The following is a 24,277-nucleotide window of genomic DNA, read 5'->3' on the forward strand; positions in this document are numbered from 1 at the left end:
TTCTTAAAAGTTTATTTTGAGAGAGCGTGTGCGTGCACAGGGGGAGGGGCAGAGAGAATGGAAGAGAGAGAATCCCAAGCACGGTCAGTGCGAAGCCTGATGTGGGCTTGATCCCACAACCCCTGGAATCATGACCTGAGCCAAAATCCGAGGTTGGATGCTTAACCGACTGAGCCACCCAGGTGCCCTGATTTCACCTTTTTGTCATGCTTATGCTATGCTTTCTTCTTCTTTCTTGAGTGTATAAACTATACTGTCCATTTTAATATATTTTTCTTCTGAGTCTGTCACCTGTGTCATTTTACTGATTGAGTTTTCTTCCTAGGAGTCCTGTTTTTCTGCTTCTTCGCATGTGTGGCCATATTAAGCGGATGTTGGACATTGTGCTTTTTATATTGTTAGGTGCTGGAGTGTTTGTATTCTTTTTTAAAGATTTTATTTAAAAAAAGTTTTTTTTTTTTTTTTTTAAAGTGCTTGTGTGCTTTTTCTTGAACTCATCCAAGTTACGTGGAAGCAGTTTGATCCTTTTTGAGGCTAGCTTTTAAGCATTGTTACGACAGCCTGGAGTAGCCTTTAGTCTGGTATCACACCACAGAGGCAATACCTTTCCTAAGACATTGCCTTGTATTTTAAATGCTCTTTGGCTGATTGCTACACTAATACTCCCAGCCCTGAGTGATTCCTGAAGCTTGTTTTGCTTAGTCCTTCAGATTTTAAAATTCTCTTCATTTTTACATTCTGCTCATACTGCATACGTTTCAGATGGTTTCAGCCTTTACAAATTTTTTTCCTTAAGTATTGATTTCAATTCCAGTTAGTTACCACACAGCGTAATCGTTGTTTCAGGTGTAGAATTTGGTGAGTCGTCACTTACGTGCAACACCTGGTGCTCATCCCAGGTGCCCTCCTTAGTCCTCATCACCCTGTTCTACCTGTCTCCCTGGCCACCTCCCCTCTGGTAATCCTCAGTTTGTTCCCTATAATTAAAAGTCTGTCTCCTGGTTTAATACCCACCCCTAACCCTAATCCCGCCATGTCCGTCTGTTTGGTTTCTTAAATTCCACATAGGAGTGAAATCATATGGTATTTGTCTTTCTCTGACTGACTTATTTAGCTTAGCATTACTCTCTAGCCCCATCCACATCATTGCACATGGCGAGATTTCATTCTTTTTGATGGGTAGTTTGGGTGTGTGTGTGTGTGTATACCACATCTTCTTTATCCATTCATCAATCAATGGACAGTTGGGCTCTTTCCATACTTTGGCTACTGTTGATGGTGCTGCTAGAAACATGGGGGTGCATGTCTTCCTTTGAATCACTGTTTTTGTGTCTTTGAGGTAGATACCTAGTGGGGTAATTGCTGGATCATAGGTAGTTCTGTTTTTAACTTTCTGAGGAACCTCCATACGGTTTTCCAGTCAGTCTTTTTATTAAAATATATTAAAATTATGTTATGCTAGATTTTAGTGATGAAATGATTAAACCGGTTTAGTGATTAAATTGTGATAATTTCATAATAGCCTAAAGGAATGATTACACCTACTGAAATACATAAAACACGCAGGGTCAGATGAAAGACTCTTGTTACCAGGCCTTTATCTGCAGTGGTTATGTAGAAATGATATGTATGTATATATCTTTTGGTAAATAACTCCCCCCCTTTTTTAAAAATATTTTTTAATGTTTATTTTTGAGAGAGAGAGACGGCATGAGTGGGGGAGGGGCAGAGAGAGAGGGAGACAAGGAATCTGAAGCAGGCTCCAGGCTCTGAGCTGTCAGCGTAGAGCCCGACACAGGACCCGAACTCATGAACTGTGAGATCATGACCTGAGCCGGTTGGATGCTTAATCGACTCAGCTACTCAGGAACCCCTAAATAACTCCCTTTTATTCTTCTCTCTTTCCTTCTCTAGGAAGAACGTGTTGTGAATCACATGGCAGCAAAGATTATTGAAAATGTCTGCACTACCTTTTCTGCTCAGGCCCAGGGCTTTATTACAGGAGAAATTGGACCCGTTTTATGGTTCTTATTCAGACATTCCACTGTTGATTCTCTCAGGATAACAGCAATATCGGTAAGCGGAGCATCTTTTAGGGATATATCTGGGTATATTTAAACACCGAATTTGAAGAATTGTGCCACGAACAGAGTAAATCTCACCGGATAAGTAGGACACAGAAATATCAGAGTAATATATTTGGTGAGGACAATAATTTTCTCCTAAAGTAAAATTTTCAAAACTGGGGCTGGAAAACCTTGGGACTGTTGGGAAATGGTTTTAAAAATCATTTGGAAGTGCTAGTGGGTAGGGTACAGCATTTGTTTTGGTTTACATTTAGTGTTCCCTGACTTTTCCTGAGCTCCCTCTTTCAGATTTTCTGCTAAATGCATTTATCATGAATTAATTATAAAGTGAATTCATGTTAGTGTTCAGGCGTCTGTGGTTTTGCAGCTTTTATATTTTGATTGGTTGTCTACTTCTTTGCTCACATGGTTGTAGTGACTTGGTGTAGAAGATGATTATGTATGAAGATGTGTTAACATGGTTGTATCAAACAAATACAACCCTTGCTCATATGATTTATGAAAATACTCTTTTTGATCACCGGTCTCATCTTTCTGTTGCCTGCTCATTGTTGCACCTCTCCCTTTTGTCCCTTGTTTTCTTCCCTTAAACCTCCAACCCACATTTTTCTCCTGCATCCTCGGTAAATGACTTTCCCCCATACTTGGCAGAGAAAATCAACCTCCAGTGGTAATTATCCCAGTGTCTGTCTGCCACGTCTATAGACCTGTTTACATCCACACCTGAGCCGTCTTTCCCTCCTGTTACGATTGATGAACTGTCCCTTCTCCTGCAGAGACCGATCTCTCCCATGTTTCTCCACGTCTTCTTCCTGTTCGCTCCTTAGGAATCTCATTCAAATGCTTATTTTTTCCTCTCTCTTAAGTCCTTTGATTTTTATTTTTATAATTTTTTTCATGTTTGCTCATTTTTGAGGGAGAGAGAGAGCGTGAGTGGGGGAGGGCCAGAGAGCGAGGGAGAGAGACAGAATCCGAAGCAGGCTCCAGGCTCTGAGCTGTCAGCACAGAGCCCGATGTGGGGCTCGAACTCATGAACCGTGTGTGAGATAATGACCTGAGAGTCAAAGTCAGACGTTTTACTGACTGAGCTACCCAGGCACCCCTCTTTCCTAAATCTTTAACCCTCTTCTCTACTAGATCCTTCTAATCAGCATTCGTGTATTCTTTACCCCATTAAAAAAAAAAAAAAAAACACAAATGCAAACATATCAAAGTGTCTCTGGGCTGCATATCTCCCTTCATGGCCATACTCCTTTAAAGAGTTACTGCTATAGGGGTGCCTGGGTGGCTCAGTCGGTTAAGCATCCGATTTCGGCTCAGGTCATGACCTCACAGCCCGTGAGTTCAAGCTCCTGTGAGGAGGCTCTGTGTGGACAGCTCGGAGCCTGGAGCCTGCTTCGGATTCTGGGTCTCCCTCTCTCTCTGCCCCTCCCCCAATCACGCTCATCTCTGTCTCCTTCAAAAACAACCATTAAAAATTAAAGTAATAAAAAGAGTTATTGTTACCAACTATTCCTCCTTTCTGGCCCGTTTCCTCTTTAACCCAATGTGGTATCTGTCCTAAAATGCCACTGAGGCTGATCTTGCTGAGATCTCCACTGGCTTTCATGTTGCTAAATCCTGAGGGTATGTGTGGATATTTTCCAGTTCTTATCTTAAATTGACCAGTGTAATTCTGAAGATTAAGGGCTAACAGTTCTGCTTACTGAATGTCATTAAGCAAAGGATATGGAGCATCTGTCTGTCTCTCTTTCACATACACACACACATGTGCTTCTGGAGCCATGTAATTTCAAAATGATAGAAAAGAACCCTAAGTTATCGTATTAGTATTTACAGAAAGACTGTCAGAAGGAGCTTACAAAGTATGTCAGGGAACTTCTGTGACGCCTCTGGGTATCTTAGAACATCCGTTTTAATCCTGGCCCTTAGAAAAAAGTCTTCCTTTGATTGGGCTTATGTTATTTTCTTTTATTATTATTTTTGAATGTTTATTTTTGAGAAAGAGCATGAGTGGGGGCAGGGCAGAGAGAGAGGGAGATACAGAATCCGTAGAAGGCTCCAGGCCCCGAGCTGTCAGCCCAGAACCTGGTGAAGGGCTCAAACTCATGAACCGCGAGATCATGACCTGAGCCGAAATCCAGAGTTGGACGCTTAACTGACAGGCACCCCTGTTGGGTTTATGTCATGTTCGTCTTTATACTTGAGCATGGTTTCTTTTCTTGGTTAAGTTTTTTCCAGTTCCCGCCCAAGTTGTGTGCCTTCTAGCCCTTTCTTTACCTGAGCTATTAAATTTCACACGTTCGTTTTGGGGTATATACATATATATTTTTTTAACTTAAAAATAGGTCTATTGATTTACTTTTTGAGAGAGAGAGCACATGGTGGGAGAGGGGCAGAGAGAAGGAGAGAGAGAATCCCAAGCAGGCTCTGTGCTGTCGGTGCAGAGCCCGTGTGGGGCTCTGTCCCACAAACCGTGAGATCGTGACCCAAGCCGAAATCCAGAGTTGGATGCTTAATCAACTGAGCCAGCCAGGTGCCCCTCTTATATTTTGTTCTAGCACTTTTCTGAATCATTAAATTTTCAGTGAAATTTTTCAAGTCGTCCCCCAGAATTCTCACTTACCTTAGCTCCAGGCTCTTATTCAGTATCCTGTGTTGTGTATTGTTTTTCTATCTCTTGAACCTCCTCCAGTATGAAACAGTTCCTCAGTCTTTTTTTTGTACTTCACGTCCTTGACAGTTTTAAAGAATATGGGGCGTTGGTTTTGTAGGGGAGGCTCCAGCCGGGTCTATGTGCCGCTTCCTCATGAAGCTCCCCCCAGCAACGTTGAGGAGGGCTGCCATGCGAGGATCATCTGTGTATATTATTCCTTCTCTGTCAGAGGTTGGCAAACACGTTCTGTAAAAGGATCAGATAATAAATATCTTGGGCTTTGTAGGCCACGTACGGTCTCTGTTACACATTCTTTCTGTTTTGTTTTCTACACCTCTTTAAAAATGTGAAAATCCTACCTCATGAGCTGTGGAAACACAGGCCTTTGGTATTTTTTGGTACTCTATTGTGAGGAAGCTCTCTCCGTTCTCCCACACATGTGTATGTACGTATTTCTACCATTATTGTGATGAATAACTTCAGTGGGTCTTAATGTGACACTCCTGCTTCTGTTATTTGCATTGTTTGTTTGGATGCTGAAGTCCTCCTAGGTCTGGCCAGTGTTATCCCTTCAAGCCGGCTTCTGTGTTCTGTGGACCTATTTCTGTCATTGTTTGAGCCCTTCATTATCTTCTGACACCACACAATGTTCTGGCTTAATTTGTACTTGCTCTCCGCTAGCTCTGGAATCCATCATTTCTTCGGGGAACCTTTGGTATTTAGAGGACAGGATCCGAGTGCTCTTTGTGCTTACTGCTATGAGGTGTCTTTGTTTCTAGGCCTTCTTAAAATTCGGACTTGGAAAAAATATATCCATACATAAACATACACTTATAAATGCATCTGTGTGTGTGTATCATTGTACGTATGTGGAACAAAACTCACGCTTTCACATCGACACTTCCGATTTTAATCCCATACCTTAAGATCCTTTCTGGCCTTCTCATTTTCCGTGTTTGTAAATCGTTTCTCGGAGACAAACCTGGTTTCTGTTATTCTCAGTATCTATACTGATTTGTTCACTCAGTGAATTTATTTACTCTGTGAACAGGCCCATCCCCTCTGGCCGCCTCCGCTGTGTCATCCTCTGTCTTCCTTGTCACTGCCACTGGTGCAGGGTTGCCCCTTTCCCCTCATGGCCCCCTCTCCTCAGACTCTGACATGTTGAACCTTGGGTGGGGGGGGGGGGGAAGGTAGAGGAGGTGGAGTAGGGAAAACGAAGGGTCTCTTCTCTTAACTCCTTCCACTTCCGTGCTCACATGCAGCTACTTAACCCGTCCTGGGATGCTCATGCCCAAGTCTCTGTCTGGCCCCGTCTACCTCTCCCTGCAACTCTGTTGCTGCCGCCACAGTCCAGCCCCCGCCATCTTTCTCCTGGCCCACTGGAGTGGCCTCCTCACTGGTCTTCCCACGGTCAGTTTGCCCCACCGACATCACTGTCCACACAGAATGCACTTCATGAAATCATGTCTCCTCTCTCTTCTCTGCTGCAGCTTTTCAACAGCTTTCCACCATTTTTCTTAAAGGATTGGCACAAGCAGAAGTTCAGAATTGGTGAGTGCTTTCACTTCCAGGGCAATATTTGTTATTTAAGCAGGTAACACATATTGCTACATAAATTAGTTACCTTAGCTATCTGAGCAGTCAGCACAGAGCCCAACGAGGGGCTTGAACTCATGAATCATGAGACGATGACCTGGGCTGAAGTTGGGTGCTTTACTGACTGAGCCACCCAGGCGTCCCTCTGGTAGCACATCTCCTGGCCCCTCGAATCTCTTTGTAGTTTGGCTCATAGCAATGACTATAGCTGTATTTATGTAATGTATGTAAGCACGATTTTTCCCCATTAGTGTTACTCCTGGAAGGTAGGAGCCCTTTCCCTCTTGTGCCCTTCCTCAGCTCATGTGATGGGTACTTGGTAGGTCTCTATTAACCAGAGGAATGCATGAGCTCTGGCTGGAGAAGAAAAGTACCCAGTGTTGGGGCGCCAGTCTGCTTCTTGTCCTCTTATAACAGTCTGTGTCTGCTGCCTTCGTCACTGATTTTCTTACCCATTTCTCACCCAGTTCTCCTGGTCATCTCTTGGTCCCAGAGATTCCCTTATACCTTCCCACTCAGGAATGCCTCCTTGGCTTAGGGATTGGTTATTGGGTGGAGTGGACCTGACTTAGGAAATGTATTGATTGGATAAAAACGATCACTAGAATTAGGGTTATAGGGAATCTCTCTCTCTGTTAACCATAGTGGGAACCAGAGAAGCCCGTAGAGTTAGATCGAGTAAGATGGAGACTATGAGAGAGATAACTGGAGTAAACATAATTACTAATGGGCTGAGATGAAGGGGGTAAAAAGTGAAGAATCCTATAGCATGGTGGTTTTCACTGGGGTTGGCGGGGAGCTTTACAAGCAACACTGACCACTTCCTCCACTTTATACACTCCTTGCCCCTATTGTGATATATCATAAGATCTCTTTAGGAATCAGATGAGAATGTGTGTAGTTTAGAAAAGCTCCCAAGGTAATTTTGATAGGACGTTAAAAAAAAACAACAACATTCAAAAGGCAAACTAGAAATCGTTTTTAAAGTTTTTATTCCATGGTGATTCTGTCCAAGTTTGTAATAGAGGTATGGCCTCCACTTTTGACTTAGTCTATTTCTTAGAAATTGCTTTCATGATGCAGACTGTCAAGAATTCTGGAGGTAACACAGTGTTCTTTTTAAAGCATGTTTTGAAGTGAATTTTGGACTAGAAGTGTTTTTTTCCCAGTCTTGAAATGTAGTCTCAAGCACTATTTTAATAAGTAAGTATTTCAGAACCAGATCACTGAAGATCAGAGTTGAGATTTGATTTTTTTGATTCAGAAAATACAAGCACTAATGTGCTACTGAGCCTCCATGAAGCTCTCAACTGTGTTTGATATCCAGAAGTGGAGGGTTAAAGGTTATTTTCTGCATGAGCTTTTTAAAATGGAAAGTCTGTTAGGCTTCTCTGAGCCGCATTCTGAAGATGAGACATTCTCGTTGCCCTCATATTGGTTTGAATACATTTAGAAGTAGTCTGGACAAATCTTTTACCAAGAAATATCCTCATTATGATCAGGTAGGGATTTTGTACTGATAGAAAGTCAGTTTTGCTGTGAGAGCTGCTCTAACGGTTTTTAAAATGCCAGTGACACTTAGTCTTTTGTGTCTTGAGGTCTCTGTTGGGAGAACCCTTAATCTTGCTCAAAAGTTCTGATGGTAGCATGACCTTTAGGGACTCCATTTAAAATGCTCTTTTGGGGCACCTGGGTGGCTCAGTTGGTTACCTGTCCCAACTCTTGATTTTGGCTCAGGTCATGATCTCACAGTTTGTGAGACGGAGCCCCATGTCGCTGTCCACGCTGACAACATGGAACCTGCTCAGGTTCTCTCTGTCTCTGTCTCTCTCTCTCAATAAATAAACTTCAAAAATGTTTTTTTTTTTTTTAAGTCTTGGATTAAGTAATGAAATAATTCTGTTTTGATTTTATATACAGCAATCTTCTTACATACCTTATAAATGAGTTTTATTTTAGGTTTATTTATTTTGAGACAGAGTGCATGCATGCACCTGCACAAGCAGGGGAGGGGCAGAGAGAGATGGAGAGAGAGAGGGAGAGAGAGAGAGAGGGAATTTCAAGAAGGTTCTGCACTATGAGTGTGTAGCCTGACATGGGGCTGGATCCCATGACCACCTTGAGATCATGACCTGAGCTGAAATCAAGAGTTAGATGCTTAACCCACTAAGCCACCCAGGAGCCCTTAAATGAGTCTTAAAAACTTTCATGTTCTGGAATCAGAGCTAGCTTTGTTTTTAGTGAATTTATTTTTTGTAGTCCTGTTTTCAGATATTAGTGTCTACTTTTCTACTGAAACATACACGATTTGGGCTTTAGACTTCAAGAACTGTACTTTAATGGTTTCCAAACCATCATGTCTAACTTAGCCATCTGTAACTCCCATGGAAGGACGAGGAGAGAATGAAATACAATTTGAAAGGTGGCTAAAGTAGAGATTGATTTTTTTTTTCTGGGTGTTTCATTCTGATATGGCTATCTGTAAATGATTACAGATCCTTGGTATATGTTTGAAATCGAGTCAGTGATTATTGTTTTCCAGCTTTATCGAAATGTCATCGACATAACACTGTGTAAGCTTAAGATGTATCACGTGTTGATTTGATACACATATATATTGCAAAATGTTTACCGCCATAGTGTTAGCTAACCCTTGCATCACATCACATGATTACCATTTCTTTTTTGTGGTGAGGACATTTACGATTTATTCTCTTAACAACTTTCACATATATACAACAATATTATTAACTGTAATCGCCATGATATACATTAGATTCCCAGAACTTACTCATGAAACTGGAAGTTTGTACTTGTTGACCAACATTTTCCCATCTTCCGCTCACCTAGGCCCCTGGTAGCCACCATTTCCCTGAGAGTTTCAAGAAGTCGAAAATATTTTTGAAGTCTTTATCTTTTCCCTTGCCCTTTGCTTTTCTTTTGACATATTTGTAACCATTCATCTCATATTTGATCTTTTCATTGATCAAGGTTATATAGATCTGTTTAACATATAAATCAGAAAGAAGGAGGTTATAGGACATTAGTTACAATGAATGCTTTTGTAAAACTGTTTCTGGCTTAAGTTTATTTCTCTTTGGAGTCGCCCATATATGCCCAGAATATGACCATCCTTTTTGCTTAAAAACTTTTGAGGTCTTCCCATTGATTGCTTATGGCACAAAATTCATAAGTCCTGGTTTGGTAGAGCATCTCTGGCTCCATCCTGCTTTTCTAGACGAATCATCACATTTTCCCCTTTCCTACTGATGGCTTTTCCTTCTTCACCTGAAGTATGTTATCAAAGCATCAACTTCCCCTTCTTCGAACACGCTCTGCTTCTCTGTGTCTCCATGTGAACGCGTGTTCTCTTCTCTCTGGCTAGAATTTATTTTTAAGTTAATATTTAAGAATTCCAGTATACATATAGTTCACATATGCTGTTGTATTAGTTTCAGGTGTACAATGTAGTGGCTCAACTATATATTTACTCAAGAGCTTATTATGATAAGTGTGTTCTTTAATCCCCATTCCCCTACCCCCTTCCTTGGTTGTCTCTCTTTCCTTTTTTTTTTTTTTTTTTTCCCTTTGCTGATTTGTTTCTTAAATTCTGCATATGAGTGACATCATATGGTATTTGTCTTTCTCTAACTGGCTTATTTTACTTAGGATTATACTCTCTAGCTCCATCCATGTCATTGCAAATGGCAAGATTTCATTCTTTTTTTTGTGACCAAATAATATTCCTGTGTGTGTGTGTGTGTGTGTGTGTGTGTGTGTGTGTGTGTGTACCAAATCTTTATCCATCCATCAGTCAGTGGACACTTGGGCTGCTTCCATATCTTGCCTGTCGTAAACAATGCTACAGTCAACATAGGGGTGCATGTATCCCTTTGAATTAGTGTTTTTGTATTCTTTGGGTAAATACCCAATAGTGTGATTACTAGATCATAAAGTAGTTCTATTTTTAGCTTTCTGAGGCACCTTCGTACAGTTTTCCCACAGTGGCTGCACCAACATTGCAAGAGGGTTCCTTTTTTCTCCACGTCCTTGCCAACTCCTGTTTTTTCTTATATCTTTGATTTTAGCCATTCTGACACGGGTGAGGTGATACCTCATTGTGGTTTTGATCTGCATTTCCCTGATGAGGAGTGAAGTTGAGCATCTTATGTGTCTGTTGGCAATCTGAATGTCTCCTTTAGAGATAGATCTGTTCGTGTCTTCTGACCATTTTTTAGTTTGTTTTTTTTGGTGTTGAGCTGCATAAGTTTTTTATATGTTTTGGATACTAACCCTTAATCAGAGAGGTCATTGGCAAGTATCTTTTCCCATTCTGTAGGTTGTCTTTTTGTTTTGTTGATTGTTTCCTTTGCTGTGCAGAAACTTCATATTTCGATGTAGTCCCAACAGTTTATTTTTCCTTTTGTTTCCTTTGCCTCAGGAGACATATCTAGAAAAATGTTGCTATGTCTGATATCGGGGAAATTACTGCCTGTGTTTTCTTCAAGGGTTTTTATAGTTTTAGGTCTCACAGTTAGGTCCTGGCTAGAATTTGCTTACTTTTCCACCTGATCCACTTCCCCCCTACCCTTCAAAAACTGGCTCGAGATCATCTTCCTATGTAGCCATTGTCGACTGCTTTACCTTCTTTTCCAAACAAATTCAGTGAGCTCACTTCTGTTATGGTGCTCATTAAATTCTATTGCTTTATAAATATGTCTCATCTCTAATAGTTCATGAGTGAGGTAGGAAAAGCTCAGATGTCTGATTATCTAGGTTTGAATTCCAGCTTTGCCTCTGACCAGCTATATGCCTTTGGGCAAATAACTTAAATATTCTATGCCTTAGTTCCATTGTCTATAAAATAGGTAAACAATAATACCTTTCTTATGTTATTGGGAGAATTAAATGTGATAGTATTCAGACAGTCTGAGATAATCATTTTTCACATGCTAAACAATAAATGTTAGATATTTATTTTTATGGGTATTTTTTCACCCCTTAGTTTAGTGTCTGCAAAAAGAAGGCACTTGATGTTTTTTATTACTTCAAGGGAAGTGTTTCTATATCAGCTTACAAGTTAGTTTGTCATTGCAGTTAACCCTTTATAATTTGCATGCTTATCATAAGAGTCTCTGTTATCTTATAACAACTTTAGTTTTTATGGGTGTCTGGATTACTGTTTCATGTTTGAATATCCTGAAATTTTCTGACTTTGTTATGCCAGAATAAGTAGTAAAGGAGCAAGGTAAGCAGCCTCTGCTCCTTGGTACAGAAGCGTGTTATCGTCCCGAGGCCTGGTTAATGCACTTGGAGTTGTCTGACAGATCTGTTCTCTTGTCTTTGCAGGCCTTGTGTAGAATCACTCGCCATTCTCCCACTGCCTTCCAGAGTGTTATTGAGAAGGTGGGACTGAACGCAGTAATAAACTCCCTGGCCTCAGCCATCTGCAAAGTTCAGCAGTGCATGTTGACCTTATTCACTTCAATGTTGTCTTGTGGGATTCATCTTCAGAGGTTAATCCAAGAAAAGGTTTGACTTAGACTTCACCTATTACTGTACTTTACGAATTGTTGTTGAACCATTACGATTGCAGGAGAAAACAAGTAATATCATCTCTGTAGAATTTATTTTTCATCTCAGGGGACCTTTTTGAACTTTGCCAAACCTCTGTACCACAGGCCATTTATCTGAAGATATTGTAAGAGTCTTTTAGTGATTAAAGTAGAAATCCAGTAAATGGCTCTGCCTGCGTATCCCATTTTCGTAATGGAAAGTTAGAAAATTTATGAGTCTTCTTCTATGCTAATATTTTTTATGCCTCCTTCTCCTTAGCCCCCGTCTCTTTCCCCATGTGCTTTGCCTTCTGTGGGGAGAGTCCCTTTATGTTCTCTGCTTACTTGGACTTGCCTAATACTCGGCTAATACAAAGCACCTGGACAGCTCTTTGTCTCCTGTTTTAACTTAGTTTCCTTCTAATCCTTTGAGATTCCTTTATTTTATATACAGTAGAGTTTTTAAATATTCAGTTCCGATCACAAAACCGCAGGGCTCTAAAGAAGTCTCTTCTGTAGCCTTCCTCAATGTGTCTTCTCTTGGTGCCTGCTACAGAGTGATCCGCGAACCAGAAGCCTGGGTATCAGCTGGGAGGGGGTTGGATACGCAGCCCCTCGGGCCCCATCTCGGGCCTGCTGAATCCGAATCTACATTTTAATGAGATCTCTAGGTGGTTTGTTTGAACTTTATGATTTGAGAAGCCCTGTCCTAGAAATTTAGTGTTGAGTGAGGTGTTACCAGGTAGAAAAAGCGGACCGTGGTGGTATATACGTGTTTGGAAAGCTTGGAGTCAAAGCAAAAGATCTTTTTATAATTGTACAGCCTTTCCCAGGGTTTTATATGCTCATGTGTATTATGAATCTTCACAGGGGGAATGTAGTGTGTGGCGTTCTTGAAACTTACTGGACTAATCATCCTTTTTTAGAGGGGAGATACTGGTCATATTGGAGTTTTGAGAACACAGTAAGGGCAATGGCACTAACAAGTATAGAGTGGAACCACTTAGATATACTCTTTGCCTTGGTTCTTCTGTGTTAAGGTCTGCACGTTAAATTCTGGTTTTTGTAATGTAAGTGGAAATGTCAGTAAGTAAGAATCATTGATTGACGTCGTAAACTTGATCTGTCAAAGTCAAGATGGAGAGTAAACTCCCTCTTACCTTTACTCTGATCACTCTCCTTCAGATTCTGCTAAGGAGCTGGAGCCTCAGAGACACATATTTTTTTCTAACAGTCTGTGTATCTAATTTTTGCTATTAAATTTTCCAAGTCATTAAGTATTGTTACATTATTAGGAAAAGCACCGCTTGAGTAGTTTTACTGTGTAAACTGTGATAAGAGAGGCCGAGAGTTTTAGCAATTGGGTTTTTTTCCCCACCTTGAGCACAGGCATGGATTGATTTCATTTCAAGTATGATATTTCACAAAGGTAATAAAATAGTATGCATTGACGAATATGGTTTTTATAATTGTTATTATGACACACAACTAATATTCCACATATTCTAACAAAATGAATGGTTGAACAATGAAATGTATTGAATGATAAGTAATCTTTTGATTTTCGTTAGTATTGGTACTGAAAAAATTTATTGTGGTGGAAATCGCATGATACAGAATTTACCCTCTTTACCATGTTTAAGTTCACAGTTAGTAGTGGCGAGTATATTCACTCGAACATTTTCATCTTGGAAAACTGAAACTCTGCCCGTTAAACACTTAGGTTGCTGTGTTTGAAGACTCTGGATTTTGTTTAAATCTGTGGGAGTAGGCCTCCTCTGACGTGGAACTGGCAGAGGACGGAGGGCTGTGTCTGGTGCCTGCCGTATTGGGGTGGAAATCCAGGTTCTCCGGTGGAATTCTGTTGCACCCTAAGGGCATGGGGGGCCCCTCCTTACTGCTGGGCTGTGGGAGTCCACACTTGCCGCTAGGCCTCCCCTGATGGCCCCCTGGCGGGAGTGGGGAGTGCTCCTCAGGCCTGTCTCCCCTGGCACTGTAGGTGGGGGGTGTGAGTCCCATTCCTGGTGGCAGGTGCTAAAGGTACAGGCTTCCCGCTCCCTTCTCTGATGCCATCTTGGCAGGGGGAGGGAAGGGCACCTCCTTACTGCTACTGATGGGTGGAGGCCCAGGCTCCCCACGTGATCTGTACTGACGCCAGGGTTGGGGCGAATGGCTGCCGTTACTGCCAGGTTGGGATGTTATCGCCAGCTCTCTGCTTGCTCTCTTCTGGAATTGCCCTAGCGGGGAGCGTGTTGGCTCTGTGCGGGGTTGGAGTCCAGGCTCCTCACTTTGCTGATAGGGGTGGGGCCGTGGTTTCCCATGGTGTTTGGCTGGAGTGGAGTAGCTGTTGTTTGAAAGTTTTAGATCTTTCTGGGCTGCCCCTTTCTTGACCCTTTGGCTTGAGAGAGCTGGCCTTTCTTGTGTCTTGTGCCTGTTGGTGTTTCCAGGCTCCTGGATTACCTAGCACCCAATCTGGGATATCTGAGGCAAAGAGAAAACCCAGTGAACTCATTGCCATGTTGATCCTCAGGACCTGTCTTCTCTCTCTTTCAGAGTCACCTCACGTTTGTTTTATATACAATGTCCAGGATTTTTAGTTGTCCTTAGTGTGGAGAATAGGAAAAAGTGCATCTTCTCTCTCTTGACCTTTCATTCTTAAAATGGTTCTATGGCAGGTCAGTAATATGCAGTGAATTCTCATTTAAAATATAACGCTCTTTTTTTATTAATTGAAAAGAATTAGCATTTATTGAACATTTACCACGGGTCACTTAGTGACTTGCAGTCCTGGGGTGTTTGCGGAGGAAACTGAGCGTGCTGGGTAATTTTGTCAGGTTCATAGAGGCATAAGTGCCAGAGCTAATACTCATGCCAGACAAACAAGGATGTGGAGCGATTTTGGACAGAGTTAATGCTCTTAAGAACACAGGGTGTCTGCAATAGGCAGTGTGCAGGGAGTGGAGCCAGATATCATTACCTGGGGGGGGGGGGAGGGAGTCAGGGAAGGCCTCTGAGGAGGTGATGTTCCAGCTGAGCCCTAAATGACAAGAAAGAGTTTGCCCTGTGAAGTTCTGGGGGAAGAACTTTGTAGTTGAGCTTCCCTGTGAAGTGGGAGGATCTGGAAAGAGAAAGAAGGTCCCCAGGCCTGAACCTAGTGAGTTGGTGGAGGGGAGGGGCTGGGGAGAAGGGAGGCCAGTGGGAAGAGGCTGGGACAGGCAGGAGACCTCGCTCATGTAGGGTTGTGATACTAGCCTTCTTCACAGATTTTGACAGAGTGACCATAGTTGTGTTTTTACTTAAAAGTGCATTAAAGAAATATACATGTGTGTTTCAGGGGCAGATTTACCAACCTTCCTATTGCTAAGTTGAGTTTCTGTCCTGAGCGTTTGCTTGTTGACCGGTGAGAATGAGTGGACGAGGGGGGGACCTGGGAACACATACTGGGTGGGTTCCTTCCGGTTGAACAGAGGGACAACTGCACATGCTCTTTTTGGGGGCCATTGCCTGTATATCATTATCTCTTTAAAGTTGAAAATCAGTCCCCAAAGGCATTCGTGCTATTCCTTTTAATTGCAAGAAATTGCTGTTTAGGGTAGAAAATAGAAGAAACTAGAGAATGAGACAAAATCAGCTGTAATTTCACTGCCCAGAGATAATTACTGTTAACAGCCTGGTCGGTCTCTTTAGTCTTTTGTCAGTGTGTCTATGTGTTTTATGTACACATTTATAAAATTATGATCAAAATGTGTAGATTGATCTCGATAGTACATCGTCATTAAATATTCTTCAAGAACATTAAAAAACATTGTATAATTTTTCATTTCATGGCTTTCCAACAGTTTAATTCTTTCCCCACTGTTGAACCATTTGCCTCTCATTGTTGGTTTCCACTGACTCCGATGTAGTGAACATCCTGTTGTATCCCTCTTTGCGTTCACCGATAATAGATTACCACAGGTATTAGCCGCATTTAGAAGGCCCTGCGTAGATAGTGCTAGACTATTCTCTAGAAAGGTAGATGATGACAGTACTAATCACTTACAATTTAACCAGCAGCCAATAGAGACATGCTATGTTTTTCTTCTAATAAAACGTGGAGTTTGGGATTATTAGCATTCTGCGTGTTTTCATAGTTATTTGCAGTTAGCAATTAACCTGACTCTCCATTTGGATTATGTAACTGTAGCCAAGTTCTCATCGTAAACTAAACTAACCAGATTATTATCCCCTTCGGAACCATGCTCGTGTTCTCAAGTGGGTGTCAGTATGCTGAAGGAATTTGTTCAGTTTCCCTGTCACCAGCATTAGCTACTTTTGTATCATTGTCTTCACACGACCATTATCCAGCAGCCACGTGGATTCACTGTTTATTTTGTGTCATCGTCTTCAAAAGGGTTGTCTTTCCGATAAATGTGCTAAATGGCAGAATATTCCTTTATCCAAAACAAGTGTTAGTTCCATACACTTGTGATGGGAGAAGTGAGTGATCACAGCCATGGTGACAGGGGACTCCCTTGAATCACAAATCAGGTGTTATGAATATTCCAGTAACTGGAGAAATTGAGCAAAACAAAAAATGATAAATAGTTTTTCCATTTTTTTTCTCCCCAAATATGTGAGGACACTTTTTGAACCATTGGTAAATGGTACTTCGTGTGTAACTCTTACATCATTGGTAGAGTTAGGGAGTTGATAACTTTTTCACAGTTCAGATGGGTGTGTGGCTGTGAACAAGAGACTTCTGGAAGGTGTGACTGGATGGATGTAAGACAAACCATGTAGGTTAGGTATTCATCCTTGCCTTATTAAACTTTTTTGTTTGTCGTTGCTGTTTTAATGTTATTTTTCTGGTTCTTCCAGGTTGGTAATGTATCCTATAAACCTTCCAGATCAGGGGCTGGAGGAGTTTGGGAGTTCATAAATGTATTTCCTGCTGTTTTATTGGGGAGAAAGATGTTGGGTGAGGTCATTGCAATTTCCCTTAATTATAATATCAAGAAACTTAAAGTAGGCAATGCTATCCTAATTTATTTTTATTAGGTTATATTTATAACTTTTATGAATTTTGGGGTTTCTATGTTTAGCATAGAAAATTCAGAATGTATAGCATATGGAGGACTGGAGTGCTTACCTCCCTGAGCTAAACTCTGTAAAAATTCTGATCTTTTATCCCTTTCAAATGCATACTTGTGCCTGGATACATGCACATGCATACACGTGTGTATACATGCATTCACATATTCCTTCCTCTCTGCTGCCACACACACATACTGTTAGAATCTTCTCGCAGAAATTGGATTAACTCCATACTGTTGGTAATCTGTATTTTTTCTTTCCAATGACATGTTAGGAATGTGTGTCAAAGTCAGTATAACTTCAGTATTATTTTTAAAGGGTAATCACATTCCGTCACATTAAGGTATCCCCATTTATCCCAGCAGCTCACCCTTGTCCATCTAAGAATTATTTTTGCCATTATTTTCCCAGGGAGAACATGTTCATGGCTGAAGCCATTTGCATGGCCTTCCTTAATTGGTCCTTGAGGAGAACTTTTAAGTAAAATTACTAGGTTAGTCTCGTTTTTAAAAAGTTCTTTTTCCTTCATAGATTACATAGAAAAGGCACTGTGGTTGTACGTATGTTTGGAAATAGACTCAGTGCCGGTAAAAAGTGTGGTAACATTGCATCCAGATTATGTGTCTCTCATATTTGCCAAAATATTTTGGTTTCAAGCAGCATTAAGTGCGTGGTTGCAGTCCCATCATGCCTTTTGATTGACTTTTCTATCTTTAAAAATTTCAACCAGGATACTTAGAGGTCACATGCAGATTCTTGTTTTCTTCTTTTCGTAATCTTTTAAATTCGTGGAACCACAGTAAGTTATTTGTGGGTTGTTGAAAGTTGTGGCTCTGTTACTTTGGTCCAGGAATCACGCCAGTTACAAAATCTGTGTCTTGTGATGTCCTGGTGTCTGGTAGAAGCTGACTGGTTGTGGAATTAAGAAAATATGAACAGAACGAGAACAGAATCTTAAAAGGTATCTGTGTATACCAGTATGGCTGAGTAGATACCCCAAAAACCCTCTCACCGTAAAAACTTACAAATGCTGGATAGTCATGACAAAGACAAAACTGAGTTTTTTGGGAATGTAACAGAAACATCCAGAAGCTAACCCTGAAGATGAAACGAAAATCTGAAGGGCTCCTGTGAGCGTGATGGGGCTGTAGCCTGGGTTCTTAGGGGGGGACTGGAGTGTGTGTGTCTGTGGTGTGCACAGAGTGAGTGTGTGGGTGTGTGTGTGTGTGTGTGTGTGCGCGCGCGCGCACGGGGTTTGTGTGTGGGGGGTGTTGGGTGAGGGGTGGGGTTGTGTGTGTGTGCGTGTGTGTGGGTGTGTATGGGGGTGGGGATATGCGTGGGTGTGTGTGTGCGTGCGTGCATGGGGGTGTATGTATAATTGTGTGTGGGTCTGAGTGTGTGTTCAGTAAGAAGTGTGAAGCCTGAAAACCACTGAGAGAATAATGTAATTGGCCCACATCTGCATCGTCAATTTTCAGTACATGTGAATGTCGTCTCATCTCTGCTCCCTTCTTACTTGTACTTCATTTATACACACTCCTGCCTCTGAGTTATTTTGAAGCAAAACGCAGACATTGTATTGTTTGTAACTCATCTATATCTGTAGAAGATAAGCAACCTTTTATTTTTTTATTTTTATTTTTTTTAACGTTTATTTATTCTTGAGACAGAGAGAGACAGAGCATGAACGGGGGAGGGTCAGAGAGAGAGGGAGACACAGAATCTGAAACAGGCTCCAGGCTCTGAGCAGTCAGCCCAGAGCCCGACGCGGGGCTCGAACTCACTGACCGCGAGATCGTGACCTGGCTGAAGTCGGACGCTTAACCGACTGCGCCACCCAGGCGCCCCGATAAGCAACCTTTTAAAATAGATACATTCCCAGTATCATTTAACACCTACCAATTAATAAGTTTTTAATACAGTCATATATCAGAGATCCCTACACTGGCTCATAAATTATTATTTTCTAGATTGTTTGAATCGGGATCAGATCAAGGTGTGTGTATCTCCTTTCTATTTCATGTTGATTTGTCTCTCTTAATCCTCTTTAAATCTATAGATTCTCTTGCTCTCTTTATTTTTTTTTTTTTGGATTTATTTTTTTAGTCCTTGAAATGAATCTGTTAAGGACAACAGTCACGGTTCACAGGCCTTTCCACATTTGGATTTTGTTGATTGAATCTAGCAAACAACATAGACAGTGTGGCGTCCTTTAAAATGTTGCTCCTGTGTTTCTTGTATAGGCTTAAAGGTTTGATCAGATTTGAATTAGATTTTCTTTTGAAGACATTTCATTGGTGGTGGTTTTCATAATGGAAGACACACACTAATGACCCAGCTGTTCCTTTTGTGCTACTAAGAGTGAACAGTGGCTTCAGTTCCAGTCTACTCTACGGATGATATCTGTGTATTTATCTCTCTATCTCTATTTGTGTAACGTTTGTATTATGTGCTATTTATTTTATAGATACTTGTATCTCTTTATCTCATTTCATCTACCTGCCCCCTACCCTCCAGTGGTCCTGTATTTATCTGTGGGTAAAGGGTTGAGAAAACCCTTCCCTGTTTTGTGTGAAAATTTGACTTTCAGTAAACTTTGTAGCTCTGTGTTTCTGGAAACCTAAGACTAACCTGTCATCTATGGAGTTGTTACAAGAGAGATTGGTGCCTGTGGGCTACAAGCTTCTAAGCCAAGGTGGCTTCCACGCCCATCCAGGGTGACTCTTTTCTCCCTGCGCCTGGGCCGTGCTGCTGGGGCTGTGGCGAGAGCAACATGGGATGCGGCCTTTCCAGCAAGCCCTGGTTCCTGAGCAGACTGGCTGAAAATGTGATGTACGGTCGTCCTTTGCGTCGGTATGTTGCATTGACTCTAAAATGACCTCTGGTGGACATTGAAATATTCTCTCCCTTCTTGAGACTAAAGGATAGCATAAGCCCATTTGTACCGTGTGTGTGTGTGTGTTGTAATGTATCTCAGAGATCACTTGATTGTCATTTATAGATAGGCTCTTTGTCCCCCTGCCCCCACCTCACTTTTAAAGCAGTGCTTCATAGTGCATGCGCTGCATTTTATTCAACCATTCCCCTCTCGGAAGATATTTGGATGTTAGGTCTCTTTTCTTACATCATAAGACTAAAATACGAAAAGGGAAACTTGAACAAATTTTTAAAGAAAATGTAAGTGGCTGTCTTTGCGACCTTGCTATAGGGAAAGTTTTCTTAAGGCTTAGCATCCAGCTTATGAAAAATAGACTACACATAAAAAGGAAAAGACAAGACGAAATGGATGTAGTCTATGCAGAGTTACTTCACAGAAGAAGAAACTAGAAGGGTCTGTAATCTCGGGAAAAGATGCTCACACTGAATGTTGATGAATAGAATGAAGGTTAAAATGAGTCAGTTTCATATACTTCAGGTTGGCAAAAATGTAAGTCTGCCAGTAGGAGTTGTTGGTGAAGATAGAGGTCAGCAGGAACCCTCCTGAGTGAAGTGGTGTAATCACTTGGGAGTGCAATTTCGTAGTGTCCAGAGAAGCTGAAGATGTACATAGCACAGCAATAAATCTTTTCATGAGAAGTGTATCCTTGTACGGTTGTACACAGAAACAGGGTTGTTTGTCTCACAGCCTTTTCCAGTGTCCTACGGTGGCAAGAAACCTAAAAGTCAACAAGAGGTTGGAAAATTAAATTGTAACATGTCCATAGGGTGGAACAATATACAGTAAGTAAAAACGACTGAACTAGGTTGAAAATGTATTGGTTCTTATAAGAGTCCCATACTCTTAAATACACAGAACAAACTGAGGGTTGCTGGAGGGGAGATTTGCAGGGGGATGGGTTAAATGGGTGACAGACATTAAGGGGGGCACTTGTTGGGACGCGTGCTGGGTGTTGTATAGAAGTCATGAATCACCGGGTTCTAGTCCTGAGACCAATACTACATTGTATGTTAACTAACTTGAATTTAAATAAACAAATGAAAGAAAGATGTGGACAAATCTCATAAATAAAACTGAAAAAGGTAAGCTGAAAAAGTATATGGACAATACAATAACATGCACAAAGTTTAAACTAGGCAAAAATAGAGGTGCCTGGGTGGCTCAGTCGGTTAAGCGTCTGACTTGGGCTCAGGTCACGATCTCACGGTTTGTGAGTTCGAGCCCCACAGTTGGCTCTGAGCTGACAGCTCAGAGCCTGGAGCCTGTTTCCGATTCTGTGTCTCCGTCTCTCTTTGCCCTTCCCCCACTCACACTCTGTCTCTCTCAAAAATCAATAAACTTAAGTATTTTTTAAATAGGCAAAAATAATTATCTGTATTTTTAACGGGTGTATAATTGTGTCGTCACCGGCAGAGTCTGAGGGTGCTTTTTACCCTTCATAATAGAGGGAGGGCAGCAGCTTCAGCTGTGTCTCTGTAATATGTTGTTTCTTTAAAAAAAAAAAAAAAAAGAAAAAAGAAAAAAAAAGAAAAAGGAATTTGGGTTTTTTTTTTTAAATGCCAAGATTTGGTAAAGTTGAATGGATTGTTAAAATCACTTCACCTTTTTGTGTCCTTGAAATGTTTCATAATTTGAATAAAAGGATTCATGTTATAGCCCTTAAGTTACAATTTACATTTTTCTTCACTTTTGTAAAGTTTCTGATGATCTCTAGGGAACGTTCAGTAGTTTTCTCCTTGAGACGGTGTGTGTGGTGAACGTGGCCGTGGTGTTAGGTATGCTAGTGTGGCCACCACACGGGTAGTTTTTACTCATACGCAGCGTGGTCTAGAAGGAAGAACATCGTAACATCTCATAGATATTCATTGATGAATTTGGTTTTTGAGGTGCAGGAATTCTTCAAAAATTCTGGTGTTTACTCACAATGTGACTACTAATGAAATATATACATTTAGTTTACGTTCATTGAGTTTTGGTATCGTTTGTGATCCTAAGCTTTCCTCTTTGTTGTTTAGAAATGTACTGGGGGCGCCTGGGTGGCTCAGTCGGTTGAGCGTCTGACTTTGGCGCAGGTCATGATCTCGTGGTTGACGAGTTCGGGCCCCGCGTCAGGCTCTGTGCTGACAGCTCAGAGCCTGGAGCCTGCTTCGGGTTCTGTGTCTCCCTCTCTCTCTGCCCCTCCCCTGCTCATGCTGTCTGTCTCTGTCTCTCAAAAATAAATAAAAATTTAAAAATATTAAAAAAAATGTATTGAAGGTTGAAGCACTGTAATATGTATTCTTTTTCCTATTTGTTCTTCAAGCTTACAGAAAGTCTCAGAATATGTAGGGTTTTAGGAACTCTATCCCTCACGGAAAATAGTATGAGTTATTAAACCAACTACCTTTGAACATGTGTCGAAGGGAAGTATTCTGGCAGATTGGTAATGTGGTACTTTATGATAGACAAAGATGGAATGTGATGAAGGACTTCAGGGGAGCTCGGAAGGAGTGTCTTTCATTGGGACAGGCTGTGTTACTAGTTGGAATATTGCTTGCGTTGGATATAAGAAAAAGTGTCTTATCCTTTTTATTCTGTCCTAAAAATCACAAGATTAGTCATCTTTTAATTTTTGCAGGTCTTCATAGATGACTTTAGGCATACTTATTTAGTTAAGGGGAGAATTCCAAGCTAATTAAAAAAAACATTTCTTTAAAGACGTTTAGTTTTCAAAGATAATATTTGCCATCTAAAAGCCTACCGGATATCCCTCTGCCTTGTGATTCAGAAAGTGTCATTCTGTTAAATTCACATATGAATTGCATGACTTCCAGTGACAACGTTGCAGTCTATGGCATTGGGAAAATTATTCTCTGATGGAAAGAGTGCTCTGAGGGGAGAGGTATAGTGTTTGTACACGGAGTATTTGAGGAACTTAACACTGGATCCTGGTATATTCCTGAGATTGGGGGTTGACCACAGCTTCTGTGTATGCCTTCTTGGCTTTTTGTTTTGGTATTTTGGGCAGTGGTCCATGTTTTGGATTGATGTTCAGGAAGGCTTTGGTGCTTTTATTTAGTGGTATTAAACAGTTCATGGGCGCCTGGGTGGCGCAGTCGGTTAAGCGTCCGACTTCAGCCAGGTCACGATCTCGCGGTCCGTGAGTTCGAGCCCCGCGTCGGGCTCTGGGCTGATGGCTCAGAGCCTGGAGCCTGTTTCCGATTCTGTGTCTCCCTCTCTCTCTGCCCCTCCCCCGTTCATGCCCTGTCTCTCTCTGTCCCAAAAATAAATAAACGTTGAAAAAAAAATTTTAATAAAAAACAACAACAACAACAACAACAACAAAAAAACAGTTCATGAGTTTGCTAGTCATTTTGTACTTTTCAGAATAGTGCCAACCTGGTTGCAGTGAGTGGATTTTGAGTAGGATACATATAGATGCTTAAGATACTTACTTAAAAATATTTATATGGTTGTCGGTTTGTTCACATATTCCATATTTGAGATTGCCGCTCTGTAATTGATTTTAGATTATAATATCTTACAGGATTATTCAATATCATCAACATCATAGCCCCTTGCCTATGAATTTTGTTAAAACTGAGAAAGACTCAAGGGTAAACATTATATAATAAGTATGTTCTTGTTGGGGTAGATGTGGGGAGGAAGAATGCTGTTGCTTGCATAGAATTTTTTCGATTTCTCAAACCTCCTTATACAGGTGTCAAGTTATTCCCCAAACACCGGAATAGGAGTTGGTGTGGTGAACTTGGGAAGGACAACGTGGGGTCCGCAGCTGTTCGGGAGGTTGCGGAGGAAAGGAGAGAGTGAATTCTGACAGTCCCAGAAACTGACCAATCCAGGAATTTCCAGCAAGGGCTCAATCTCTATCAGAAAATTCCCCACTCAGAGTGGAAAACCTGGCATGTGGTTCTTAGATGAGTCATTGAATGTCGGGGAGGCTTTACAGGTTGTGGTGTGTGGCTGAGTACAGAAAGACTAGGGAGACCAGAGCGGGCAGGAGTAACTGAAGCCCTTCAAGATTTTCAGAAATAGTCAAGGAAAAACTCTCTTGTAGGAGGATAACACTCCACGCTGGACAAACCATTAAATACGGTGCACATTAAATACGGTGGGAACCCTGAGAGGAAGGGTGTAGAGGACGTCGGTAAGGCAGCTCTGGGAATGTGCTGTCGACTTGGCTCCAAGAGGCCCTATCTGTGACTATTTCAGTCACAACACAGGAAGGAGCCTTCAAATCACAAAAATGACAAAGAAGTTATCCTGGCCTGTCCTTACTGTCTACAGTAGAACCTCCTTCCTAAAAGTATGAGAAAATCCATTTCATTCAGACACCAGCAAAGCAAAAGGGTGTGGTCAAAAATCC

The 24,277-nt window shown here is 41.4% G+C and overlaps 1 protein-coding gene across 4 annotated transcripts in view; it reads left to right on the forward strand.

The window, feature by feature from the left end:
• The window catches only part of ULK4 (unc-51 like kinase 4), a 583,089-nt gene that overhangs the window by 117,328 nt on the left and 441,484 nt on the right, over positions 1-24,277 (forward strand). For all 4 annotated transcript variants that reach the window (XM_045436431.1, XM_045436432.1, XM_045436433.1 and 1 more), the window contains 2 exons: positions 1,915-2,076; positions 11,692-11,874. In XM_045436431.1, the coding sequence (XP_045292387.1) occupies positions 1,915-2,076; positions 11,692-11,874 (345 nt within the window). The remainder of the gene's footprint in view (positions 1-1,914; positions 2,077-11,691; positions 11,875-24,277) is intronic.

Source organism: Leopardus geoffroyi, chromosome C2, assembly GCF_018350155.1.
Source record: "Leopardus geoffroyi isolate Oge1 chromosome C2, O.geoffroyi_Oge1_pat1.0, whole genome shotgun sequence".
Taxonomy (NCBI): Eukaryota; Metazoa; Chordata; class Mammalia; order Carnivora; family Felidae; genus Leopardus; species Leopardus geoffroyi.